Raw genomic sequence first — 13,182 nt, forward strand, 5'->3', positions numbered from 1 at the left:
CTCCAGCACCCATCCCTAACTTTAATCCCAAAAAAAAAAAAAAAAAACCCCCAACAACCACAAGAACAACATCAGCTCCCCAGTCCCCGAAAATCGGGCAGCGTCACCTTCCCTTCCTCGATAGCCCGTTCCTCCTACTACTCCCTTCCCTCCTGGATTTTCGTTTTAGACAAAAAAAAAAACAACAAAACAAACACACGCACCCCCCCAAATCCAGCGTCACCACAGCAGAAATCGTATCCTAGGCTCTCGGCTCATCCCCCTCTCGCTACACGAAATAGCGAAAAGAGACTATTTTGCAAAAGCCAAGTCGTTATTTTCAGAGTGAAACGGGGGTAAAAGTGATAAGGACTCCAGCTCCTCTTCTATCTGTCTCTGTCTCTCTATTGATTTACCTGTCTGCGGGTCCCCCCTCCACCCCCAGAAATACAGATCCCGGCGTGGAAAGCCATCTCAATTTCCCCAGAATGGATGCGGCTATTATTTTTCGTCCTACGGTTGGCTACTTTGCTCCTTACAGCTCCGCGCTGCGCACACACTAACCTGTTATTTTGTTCTAACATAATAAAACACCTTTTTTCCTTGCCACTTCACTGAGCATGAGAAGGGGGAAAAAAAATCCAATTCCTTTTAACCTCCTGTCAGGTTTCTTACCCAGAAGTTATTGTGGTAGTAACTTTGACGCTAGATCGCTAATATGTTACCGGTATTTCCCCAGCTCCTCTTTCCTGCCTAATTTTGTTTATTGGAACCTCTACGAATAATCAGTAATTTCTTCCACTCAATAAGAGTCATTTTTACTTGAGTAAATCTGTACAAGAATGAAACTGTTTCAATCTGGATTTTTTTTTTAAATAAAGTATTTTATTAACTAGGATTATGATAACTTTCTGACAGGTTTTTCTTTTCGATTTGCCCACTCCGCATTTTTTTTTTTTTAAATCCCGTCCAGCCGATTTTTTTTTTCTTTTTCTGAAGATTTTTCCAGCCAATTTAAGAGCCCCTTCTGCCCGATTCTTAATGTTTTCTCCCTCTCAAGTTTTTCAACATAATCCTGCTTTTGATCTCCGCCTTTCTTGTTATGGTGCTCAGTTATTTTAAATGTTTCTCTCAGGCCAACCAAAGCCGTGGTCAAAGAAAGACATTTTTTCCCCCCTGAAAGGCTAAGTTCATCTCCCCATCAGGAGGAAAGGCCGCTTGGATCGAAAGATCTCATTTTGAGCGGCTTTCGATTTCGATGTTGTAAAAAAATCTTCCAGCTATTTTAACTGGAAAGGCAGGCGAGCTAAGGGATTCAAATCTCACTGCAAACCCCGCTGCCAGGTTAGGCGGACAGGGAATAAATACAGGACCGCACTGCACTTGCACGGAGAGATAAACGCGTTACTATTTCATTGCGATCGCTGCTCTTGAAAAGCAATCCAGCAGCCTTCCCAAAACTGCCCCCTTAGTTCGCCCTCAGATTTAGTGCAGGTGAAAAGCAAAATGTTTTTCTTGCAACCCGTGCAGAATAAGCAGGGAGAAACCCCTGCAGGCCGATCTCCCAGGGGTCACTGGAAACAGGGTCCGGGGAAGTTTAGTGTAAAACACCAGCTTGGAAAAAAAAAAATGCAACTCTTACTCAGATGGACGCGAGGCGATGGAGTCGCGGCCACTTACCTGATCTTGTGAGGTTATGTGGCATCGTTTCTGGGTTGCCTTGGATTTTTTTTTCCCCCCCCACCGCTGGGCGATCGAGCAGGAGGATGAGAAAACCCTCGGAGGTCTGCGGCCGGACGCCCTCTCCTTCCCAGTCTTCTTCGGAGGTCCCGTGCGGTGCCAGGGGGTGAGTGCCAAAGGGCGAAGGGGGCACCTGGAGAAGAGACCGCAGTTAGGTTCAGCCACGGGGCACGTCCAGCTGCCCATCCCCCATCCCCCCCCCCCAAAACACCTTAACCCCACCAGGGGCCCGCGCGCAAAACTTTGCTCTTCCTTCCTTCCTTTGAAAATAAACCAACAAACAAACAAAAAACCACAACCAACTATACAGCAAGCGATTCTAACTGGAGTTCTGCTAAAATGAACGTATTTCTCTTTCACAGCCCCCTTTAGCCTCCTAAAATAACCCCACAAGTTTAAGAAGCCCCCACCCCCGTTTTGTTTTGTCTTTTTGCAAACTGCACCGCTCCCTTTGGAAGTAGCAAAATCCCCCCCCATCGGGCCACAGCAGGGCGATCCTTGCAGCCCCTTCCACATGTCCCGGACATTTACCTGCTCTTCCCCAAAGATCCGCCAAGTTTCCCTCCTTTTCTGCCGCTGCCAGGAGCCGTCGCCGCAAAGAAGAGCCACAGAGCCCCTTTCCTTTGGATTGTCTGTCTGTCTTTCTGTCTTTCTTTATTTGATTGTTTAGGAAAAATTGGTTTCCCAACCTGCCAGAGGTCCCCAGCTGGTTTTATGCCATCGAGGAGGTGTGAGAGGTGCCGAGCAAAGCTTGCCGGCCTCCCATTGGCTGGGGGCGGTTTGGGGGGCGGGCCGTGGGGTGGGGTGGGGTGGGAAAGAGGGGCCATGGCCCAGTGGTTTTACACTTAACTGCCGCAGGAGGAGCCAGGTTGCTCCAAAAAAAAAAAGCATAAATCCACTGTAGCCTGTTTCTCGGTTCTGTATCTGGTCCTCTTTGGTTCTTCTTCCTAGGTCCCCTTTCTTTTGTGGCCTAAGGGATTGTGCTTTTTTTTTTTTTTTCCTGCAGTGGCAAAGGTGTGCACCTTTTCTCTTGGTCCTACTCCTGTATTGCCAGATCTGCTTGGGAGGCCCACTCCTTCCTGATTCCAGTTTTTAGCTGTCCCTGCTGTGTTCGTGCTTTACATGATGGATCAGCCAGGCCTACCTGGGGCTCTGATGTAAATAGGCTCTTCAGCTGTCCGTGCACTCTTCATGCTTTGCATGTATCAATGTGCCATCCGCATGGAACTCTGATGTAGATCTGCTCTTCAGCTGTCCGTGCTGTGTTCATGCTTTCCATGTATCACTCTGAACCATGAATACAGCACGGACAGTTGACGACATGCATTGAAGCAAGAAAAGCATGGACAGCTGAAGAGCAGCTCTTCTTCTGATCCCTCTGCAGATACCACGCTGATAAATGTAAAGCAGGAACCCAGCACGGACAGCTGAAGAGGGGCAATGCCCGGACCAAAGCGCGCAAATGTTGGTGTTTCTTTAGCAAATGCACGTGCAAACTACGGTGCAATTCATTTGGAAAAAAACAAACACGTGAGCTATCGACGAGCAATAATCCTTGGGAGTTTGAAAGTTCAGCACCTCTTGCTTTCATTTTCTTTCTCTCGCTGTCTGTCCGTAGCCACAATCAATCTCCCTCAGAACACAGTGGAGGAAACATTGTTGTTGACCTCCACGGCACACTTTGTACATTTTCCCAAACTAGGTGAAATCTGACACACTTCACAAAAAGGGGATGAATTAGCATGAGCTTGAAACTTGGGAGCAGTAGCGCCAACCAACCAACCATCCAAGTTCCACCCTGGCTACAGTCCATTCATAATGTAATCATCTTTAAACAAGAAAAAATCTACCTAAAGCGGCAAGTATATCTCTTATTCCTTTATCCCAGGCTTGGATTTGAAATGGCTGAAACTGGACAGCATTTAGACCACAACTTGTTTCAATTAGCAATGAGGATGCCACCAAACTTCCAAAGCCCTTCATTTATTTGTTACTACGAAACAATCAATAAGGATATTTTTCAAAACTGAGATCCAGCCATAATTTTTTCCACATAACATAGTTAAATGCAAGAAATAAAATATAATAGGACAATTCAAGGAAAAGCTACTTGGGAATAAAACCAGAAGAGAAAACAGGCTAGCAGCTAATAATAGCACAGAATGGAGAAAGCATCCTTTTGGGATAAGGGCCCAAGGAAGTGACTTCCAACCGGCGTGCTGTGGCAGACCAGTGTGACTTCAGACCTGATCAGATGTGCCATGGGAAAGTCGCCGCTGCCTGATGCTCAGATCCAGGCCAGCACCCCAAGCTCTGCTCTCGGCACCTTGCAGCAACAAGAGACAGCAGGAGTGGCTCTTAAGAGTATAAGAGATCCTTTCTGCCAATGTGTAATCATGCATGCGCCTCTTCCTGGCTCCAGCGTGAGCCTTGCAGTGTGATAATTAATGAGCAGCATGCAGAGCACAGATAGCTGGGACTCCCTCCTGAGCCTCCTCCTTTGAGTCCTTCCAGCCTCTGTCCTATCCCTGGGCTAAGTGAGACTGAGAGAGAGCTTGCACTGAGCACTGGATGTGTGACCCACTGTGGGGCCAATGCAAAAAAAACTGCGTCCAGCATAGCCCACAGGTTTACACGCAGTTGGGCGCACGTTTTGGATGAGCTAGACTAGCACCCAATCCAATAAGGAGATCAGTGCATCCAAAACACGCACCATCCAAACAAATGCATAACTGATAGCACCCATCACATGTAAATTCCATGTAGATGCAGGAAAGCACTGGGCACGTAATGCACACGTTTTAATGTGGCAAATTTAACTCCAGCCCTGGCGGTGGAGTAAAGTCAATTTGTGAGTCAAGGGCTCATGAGAAATTAAAAAAAAAAAATAATACGGTCCTCCGTGTTGCGATGGGTGTGCCCCCTACTTATTATTGGCGTGACACTTTAATTTACTGTTTGCGGGCGGAGAAAACATATTTATTGGCTTGATTTAAAAAAAAAAATAAAAATTCTTATGGCCACACGATTTAGATGCCCATAGCAAGGGGCGCTTAATATAAGACACTTCAACGACCTCAGCAAAATAAGAAAAAAAAAATTGGCCTGAAGACGCGGGATAAAAACGGACCCTCGCATTCCGTGCCCTTTGCAATTGTGGGCATCCAATGCAATTGACTTGTTACAGACACCCAATTCTCCCCTAGCCTGCCCTTTTTTACGCAGCCTTTCTTTTAAATACTGCATGGGGCGCCCGGGGGCACGTGGCTGTACGCGCGTTAGGGAAACAGGTGCTCAATATGAGCGCCCATTTTCAGCGCGGGTCTTCGCTGCAATTGGCCCCCTGCGAGTCTTGGGAGCAGCAGCAGTGGAGAAAACTCCGGCAGTTCCAAGCATCAGCCAAGAAAACTACCCAAAGCCGGCTGTCTGCGACCCAGCAGCAACCTCTCCCTTCTCCTACTCTTGTGCACAGAGAGAACTGGTCCACCATGACAGGCTCATGTGTGACTCTGCCCCTCTCTCCCTTTCTTTTTACATTTGGAAGAGAGACTGGTGGGGGCTTTCGGTGCTCCCCTTTTGGTCATACGAGTGCTCTCCATGTCCACAATGCCTGCATAATGGAGGCTGCTGTGCCTCGGGATCCAAAGGCTGGGAAACATCGTTCATAGACAGTTGAATTAACACAAGGTTGAAAGCCAATTTCTAGCTTCAAACCACCATAGTTCTGCATTTTTCTGAATATTCTCTATATATTATGGTGGCTTTTGGACACTGGTTTAACTCAGTGCCCAGCCTCCCTCACATCCCAGTGATGAACCCATCACCCCAAAGCAGCGTTTTCTGACTGTGATTTACTGCTTTTCACACTTTAAGTCAAAGAAGATTTGTGAGTGCTCTGGAGAAGACTCTTGACCCAGCAACAATGAATTACAGGGCTTATAATGACCCGGTAACCGTGAGACCTGGTTCTGTGCTGCTTGTCAGATAATTAAACAGGATCAGATCACTCTCCTTCTCCAAACAGTAATCCGCCAAGGGACTTTTTTTGGATTTCTTTGTGTTTGTCAGGGAATAGGTGGGGTTTGGCAATCAGAAAAAGATCTGGGCAATTGAGTCCCACCCTCTCTCAGCCCAATGCAGAAACCTGAGCATTAAAACTGTGCGTTGCAATTCAGGACCCAGTTTCCTAATGCACAGGCTAATGCTTTTTCAACTCTCGATGCAGTGAGCTAAGGCCATTCTAATGCATTGGGAGTTAAAAACATGCACTCACCTGGTTAAACAGGCCAAAACAATACCATGCACTGTGGCCAGCGCATGGCACAACACGCAATTGGACACGCATTTTAGACGCGCGTCCATAATCCCTGATGCAAAAACGGGGATTAGCGTGGTCCAAAGCGAGCGTCCAATCGAGCATGGAGGTAATGGCGCTCATCACCTGAAAGTACATGTAGATGAAGCCACTAGCTAATCCCCCGTGATTCAAAAAGTTTCCCGTGCAGCTAATGTGCCCTTGTAAAGTGGCTAATTTTATGCCAGCCTGGGACTGGCTTAAAAGTCTTCCATGCTCAAGGGCTCATTGTAAAAAAAAACAAACCAAAATTCCTGCTTTCTGTGACCCCAGAAAGCGAAATCATGTGAAAAAAAATGTTCTAAAAAAAAAAATTTCTGGGCCACCCAATATACACCCACAATGTACACGGTCCTGGGTGCCTGATGCCGAGGAAGTGCTAGGGACGCCCAATTTCCCCTCCTTTTCACCACAGCAGCTCATTTTAATATTAAGTCACGTTCCCCGTTTTATGCGCCCCCGATATTCCATCAGCCTGAAAATGTGCTTTCAGCGTGGACTGAACGCACATTTTTAACTCGAGAGGAAAGGGGGGATGAGGAAGGTGCCAACAGGAGAGTTCTGACATCCTCTGCCATTTAGCAAGATAAGTACGGACGTCTCCGGCTAGCTGGCCGTGGTTAGCCGCTGTCACTTAGCTGGGTAAGACGGTATTTATCTGGCGCGGGCTCACTGCAACTTGGCTGGACAAATACTTATCCAGCTAAGTAGCAGTGAACCGGGTCAGATAGCCAGATATCTATTCTTATCTGGCTAAGCGTCAGTAGAGCAGGTAAGACTTTTAAAAAAATGTTACTTGACCATACACCACCTCTGACCCAGGCATAAAGTTTCCAGCATTAAAAAAAAGTGTGTTCAGCCAGCACTCCTCTCTGCATTGGGGGGTGGCATGCTTAAAGCCCAGTCATTAGCGTGGAATTTCATGCGAGGGTGCTGAGTCGACTCCATGTTTTTGAACGTTCAAACGGAGCCTTTCTGTACCTCAGTCTTTGACTTTGTGTAATCCACACTACTTTCTCTCCCTTCAGCCATTGACTCTCAGATTCAGATAACTTTATTGGGATGACAATTTCACGTGTTGCCAAAGGTATATGCAGAGGGGCCAATGTAATAGGGCCCATGCTAAAACCGGCACTGAGTTTTCTGCGCAGATTTGTTTTTGGTGCGCACAGCACAAAACAGCAGGGTGTAATAACGGCCGCATATGCTAATTAGATACGTGCAAAAAATCTGCGTACACCCAAATGCACTCGCTGTCTAGTAAATCGCACAGACATCCACGCAGAAACCCCTGCGGACACCCGGCGGCGTGCGAAAACCCGCGATTGATTCTCAGGGCGGAACCATTTCTTTTTTGAAAAAAAAAAAAAACCGAATCAATTAGTGGTCTGGAAGTTGATGTGGAGGGCTGGTAGAGCAAGATCTCACCCCCTTCACGATCGGACTCCGACCGCCGGCGAGAGCGTGACACGTAGATCGGCGATTCTGCCTCATCGAGAAGCTGCCTTCTCTCTACCCGCTCCATCCGCCGCTTGGCTGACCTGCAAAAGCATCAAAAAAACAGCTCTCCACACTGGTGCTTTCGCTCACCTCCGGCCCTGACCCAGGCACTCAAAACCCGCCTTAAAAAATCCACACTAAACCCGATCTCCCTGCTAGCGCGGCTCCCTGCATTGCCTTTGATGAGATAGTTCCCTCCTTTGCATGCCATTCGCATGCACTCGCTCAGACAACCTGCCACGGGCCTTTTAAACGGGTTTGCGTGCACGTTTTTCCTGCGCCGAATACGTTATTACATACCCGCAAGAGACGGACGCAGGAAAAACCCCACACGAGAACATGCAAAAGCGCACAGGATGATTAAAATAATGGGGTAGGAGAAGAAGAGAAAAATTAAAAAATCATAATAAGTTAAGAAAAACTTGTGACTTTCTGTCCATTCAGGGCCGGAGTAAGGTAAAATGTGCCCCTAGGCAGTGGGGGGAGGGGGAGTTATCTGCCCCTTTCTCCCTGCTGAGGGGGCTGGGGACAATTCCGCCTGCCCAAATCCCTTTCCGTCTCCTTTCTTATCGCCAAGTCGCAGGACGTTTCAGCAGCCCTGGCATCCTGACGAACCCTGTGATGTCATGCCCCTCGCATAGCTTTATATGTGGGCCGATACAGTACAGTCTGCGTTTGGCCATGCGTTTTCCATGTGTTATTTTTACCTCTTATACAGTAAGGGGTAATAGCGCGTCGAAAACGCGTGGCCAACCCCCCCCCCCCCGAAACGAATAGCACCCGCAACATGCAAATGCATGTCGATGGCCCTATTAGTTATTCCCGCGTGATCCAGAAAGCAAAATGTGCAGCCAAGCTGCACATTTTACTTTCAGAAATTAATGCCTGCCCAAAGGCTGGAGTTAATTTCTGCTGGCGCCGGGGAAGTGTACGGAAAAGCAGAAAAAACTGCTTTTCTGAACACCCTCCAACTTAATATCATAGCGATATTAAGTCTGAGGCCCCAAAATTAAAAAAAAATGTAAAATTTAAAAGAAAATAATTTAAAATTGGCCCGCGGGTCAGAAGACGGACGCTCAATTATGCTGGCGTCTGTTTTCTGAATCCGTGGCTGTCAGCGGGTTTCAGAACCGATACCGGCAAAATTGAGCGTCGGCTGTCAAACCCGCTGACAGCCGCCGCTCCTGTCAAGAAAGAGGTGCTAGGGACGCGCTAGTGTCCTTAGCGCCTCTTTTTACCGCAGGCCCTCATTTGCATACTAAATTGCGCGCACAGGAGAGTGGCCTGTGCATGTGTCGGGAGACCGGGCGTTCGCCTTGGAACGCCGGCTCTCCCATGGGTTTTAATGTATCGGCCTGATTGTTAAAAGGAAGTCTGAGTGGGAGGAGGGCCAGGTACCACATGATCCGTCAGCTCGTGAGGGCTGAAGACCCCTCGATGCTTTTTCAGCACCTTCAGATGCCGAAAGAAGCAGCGCCATCACTCAGGCTCTGATTTAGGCAGGGCAGGGGTGGCGAAATTCCAGGGCCTATAAGAATTTGGTGCCGGAGGCAGTTGACTACGTTACCTATGCCTAACTCCAGGCCTGTGTCCATGTGCCACATAATCACTGTGTGAACCTGGGCTCCTCACTTTATCTCCCTGTGCCTCAGTCACTGACTCTGTGTGACCCTGAGCTCCTCACTTTATCTCCCTGTGCCTCAGACACTGACTCTGTGTGACCCTGAGCTCCTCACTTTACCTCCCTGTGCCTCAGACACTGACTCTCTGTGACCCTGAGCTCCTCACTTTATCTCCCTGTGCCTGTCAGTGACTCTCTGTGTGATCCTGAGCTCCTCACTTTATCTCCCTGTGCCTCAGTCCCTGACTCTCTGTGTGACCCTGAGCTTCTCACTTTATCTCCCTGAGCCTCAGTCCCTTGACTCTCTGTGTGACCCTGAGCTCCTCACTTTATCTTCTTGTGCCTCAGTCACTGACTCTCTGTGTGACCCTAAGCTTCTCACTTTATCTCCCTGTGCCTCAGTCCCTGACTCTCTGTGGGACCCTGAGCTCCTCACTTTATCTCCCTGTGCCTCAGTCCCTGACTCTCTGTGACCCTGAGCTCCTCACTTTATCTCCCTGTGCCTCAGTCCCTGACTCTCTGTGTGACCCTGAGCTCCTCACTTTATCTCCCTGTGCCTCAGTCACTGACTCTCTGTGTGACCCTGAGCTCCTCACTTTACCTCCCTGTGCCTCAGTCACTGACTCTGTGTGACCCTGAGCTCCTCACTTTATCTTCTTGTGCCTCAGTCACTGACTCTCTGTGTGACCCTGAGCTCCTCACTTTACCTCCCTGTGCCTCAGTCACTGACTCTGTGTGACCCTGAGCTCCTCACTTTATCTCCCTGTGCCTCAGTCCCTGACTCTCTGTGACCCTGAGCTCCTCACTTTATCTCCCTGTGCCTCAGTCACTGACTCTGTGTGATCCTGAGCTCCTCACTTTATCTCCCTGTGCCCCAGTCATGACTCTCTGTGTGACCCTGAGCTCCTCACTTTATCTCCCTGTGCCTCAGTCACTCTCTGTGTGACCCCGAGCTCCTCACTGTATCTCCCTGTGCCTCAGTCACTGACTCTCTGTGTGACCCTGGGCTCCTCACTTTATCTCCCTGTGCCCCAGTCATGACTCTCTGTGTGACCCTGAGCTCCTCACTTTATCTCCCTGTGCCTCAGTCACTCTCTGTGTGACCCCGAGCTCCTCACTGTATCTCCCTGTGCCTCAGTCACTGACTCTCTGTGTGACCCTGGGCTCCTCACTTTATCTCCCTGTGCCTCAGTCACTGACTCTCTGTGTGACCCCGAGCTCCTCGCTGTATCTCCCTGTGCCTCAGTCACTGACTCTCTGTGTGACCTGTGCATCAGGTCTAATGCCAGCTCTGCCACTTGAATCTCTGTGTAACCTTGGGCATGTCACTTTATCTTCCAGAGTCTTGGACTGAGTTGAAAAACAGATGTTTGTCTTAAATTAGCTTTCCAAGCACCACATTTAAAAGTGCATAGACAAAAAGATTATATTAAAGGGAATTTATTGTGTCAGGGAAATTTAGTAGTTGTTTCAGTCCAATGGGGATTTCCCTACACAGAAAGTAAACACTGAGAGATCGACCTATTTACTTTACAGATCCTTGGGGATTTGTGATGGAAGGAGGAAGTAAACATTCTGTTTAATTGTCCTTGTCCTGGTCTTCTACTTTGTGCTTTTTTTTTTTTTAATAAACCTAATTCAGTTCTTCACTTCCATCTTGTGCCTCTGGAAATGTATCTATGCTAGCCGACTATCTATTCATGGGCACAGCTTGGTTTGCACTGACCTCAAAAGTACCTCACAAGTGTTTTAGTTGAATACAATACTGCAGTGGTGCTTCTAACTTTCAGCCCCTGTGATGCTGGGGGTAATCCTGTGAGGTCACAGTCCGTTGTGGCGCATTTCACCTTACAGTCTGCTACTGCAGGCTGTTATGCATCTGATTATGAAGTCACAGCTCGGCCCTATGGATACGGCATGTTACAGCCTGTGACTGTGGCTACAGTTACGACGTCAACGCCTGTCTCTGTGACTGTGACATCAGTGTTGCCGGTGTTAAGAAGGCAGTGTCTCAGCCCATGACCGGAGGTGCGAGCGTGACATCGCATCGCTGTGACTGGCAGTTTAGTTCTAACTAAACTGATGAGGTGGCAATGTCTCTAACAGGAGGTAAACTCGGGATTCATTCATCCTGTCACTTACAACATTGTCACAGACTGCTATGGTCAGTGGGATTATTATATTCCTTTACCCTCCCTGTGCGTTCTGACCTATGAAGGAGAATTTATAGAAATGTTGCTGGGTCGCTGCTAATTTTGCTGGAGACTCCGATGCATTAGAGGGGCCTTCTCAGAAGATGAAAATACTAAATTAGTGCCAGTGCCCCCCTTGCTTCCCAAGGATTATAACTCCATCCCAGATCTCCGACCCCCTTCCTCCCTACAACCACCTCCAGCCTCTCACCATTCCTTCCCACCACTGCCCCTCTTCTCCAGTGATGGGATCATCAAACCACAGCGAGCGTCTCACAGGCCCTACCCTGAACAGAAGGCGAGGGGTGGGGAGGCACAGCGGAGACTTGAGTGTTGGTATTATCCACTGAAGTCTGGATAATACCAACACTGGAGCAGAGCCCCTGAAGTCCAGGGCGACAGTGGTGGGAAGAGGTTGGAGGTCCGTGGATGGAGGGAGGGAGGAAGGATGTAAGATGGCGCCAGTAGTGCTCAGGGACGGCCATTGGCTGACAGTGCAGCACTGGCAGCACAGCCGGCTGAAAGAGCTCTTCCGTTGGTTAAGATTTTAGGAGGAAGCCCAGGCAGCTGGGAGACCTCTTCCTTTAGTCAGAAGCCATGGGAGAGGGCAGAACTCTTCTGGTGGTTAAGATGCGGTGCAGGGCTGGTGGCGATCTGTGAAGAGGAAGGAGCACAGGAGCTTTCTCACTCGCAACGCGTTGCTGCCCTAATTTAGCATCGCCAGCTTCTGAGAAGCCCTCTAACGTAGCTGAATCTCCAGCAAAATTAGCAGAAATCCAGGACCATTTCCATACTTTATCCTTCACAGGTCAGCACATAACAGTCTGTGACGTCACTGCCACACCTCCCGGTTGCCATGATGTCATAATGCCACTTACCATACCAGGCTGCGAGGTCGCAGCTGGGAGAGCTCTTCTATTGGTTAGGAGCAGTGGAAGGGAGCACAGGGAGCTGGGAACTCTTCCGTCTCTGTTTGACTAGAGTGATACAGGAACTGAACAAGTCAGGTCTTAAGAACAGAGTGTGGAATGCATGAATAGTGACACAAAAACAATTTTTTCCATTAATGTTTGACAGAGTTTAGATGTTTAACTTGTCTTCCCTGTTTTGCTTTATACTTGTTTTTCTTAATCCCGGAGTAGAACAAAGGTTGTAGATTTTCCCTAGAATCCTGCAATGTATTGCCAGTTCCTAGCTACAATGATGCCGACATTAACGTTACTCATGGCTGGTTTCACTCAGCCAGTTCAGTGGACCCAGGGTTCGACCATGTCAGAACAGTAACTTGGAAATACCCTGGTCCTCCATCTCTCTGGCTCCAGGAGTCACTCCTGATTTCACTTCACAGCCTCCTTTGAAAGAGGAGTTCAACTAGCAGGAATCAGTGTGCAGTCCGCATGAGGTTCTGATGGATAGCCACTCTTCAGTTGTCTGTGCTGTACACATGATTTTAAATGTCAGATTGACAATTGCATGAGGCTGTGATTAAGATTCACTCTTCAGTTGTCCCTGCTGTACTCATGCTTTACATGTATCAGTATTGTGCCTGCCTGGGGCTCTGATGAGGATCTGCACTTCAGCTGTCTGTGCTGTGGTCATGCTTTACATGTATCTGCATGACGATTGCATGGAATTGTGTTGAAGATCCATGCTTCAGCTGTCCATGCTGTATTCGTACTTTATTTGTATCAGTGTGACGATTGCATGGGGCTTAGATGAAAATTTGCTCTTCAGCTGTCCATGCTGTATTCATGCTTTACTTGTACCAGTGTGACACTTGCTTGAGGCTCTGATGC

General features: G+C 48.3%; 1 protein-coding gene across 12 annotated transcripts in view; it reads right to left on the reverse strand.

Moving 5' to 3' along the window:
• PAX8 (paired box 8) overlaps positions 1–12,393 on the reverse strand; it is a 103,893-nt gene extending 91,500 nt beyond the window's left edge. For 11 of the 12 annotated variants that reach the window (XM_029604255.1, XM_029604260.1, XM_029604254.1 and 8 more), the window contains exons 1-2: positions 12,265–12,393; positions 1,660–1,852 (exon numbers count right to left, since the gene is read on the reverse strand). In XM_029604255.1, the coding sequence (XP_029460115.1) occupies positions 1,660–1,852; positions 12,265–12,267 (196 nt within the window). In that variant the 5' untranslated portion in view covers positions 12,268–12,393. Of the gene's footprint in view, positions 1–1,659; positions 1,853–2,250; positions 2,432–12,264 lie in introns of those variants that run through there. The other variant, XM_029604256.1, reaches the window with a different exon arrangement.
• Positions 12,394–13,182: the final 789 nt, after the last annotated feature.

The sequence above is a fragment of the Rhinatrema bivittatum genome, chromosome 5, assembly GCF_901001135.1.
Source record: "Rhinatrema bivittatum chromosome 5, aRhiBiv1.1, whole genome shotgun sequence".
In the NCBI taxonomy this organism is placed as follows: domain Eukaryota; kingdom Metazoa; phylum Chordata; class Amphibia; order Gymnophiona; family Rhinatrematidae; genus Rhinatrema; species Rhinatrema bivittatum.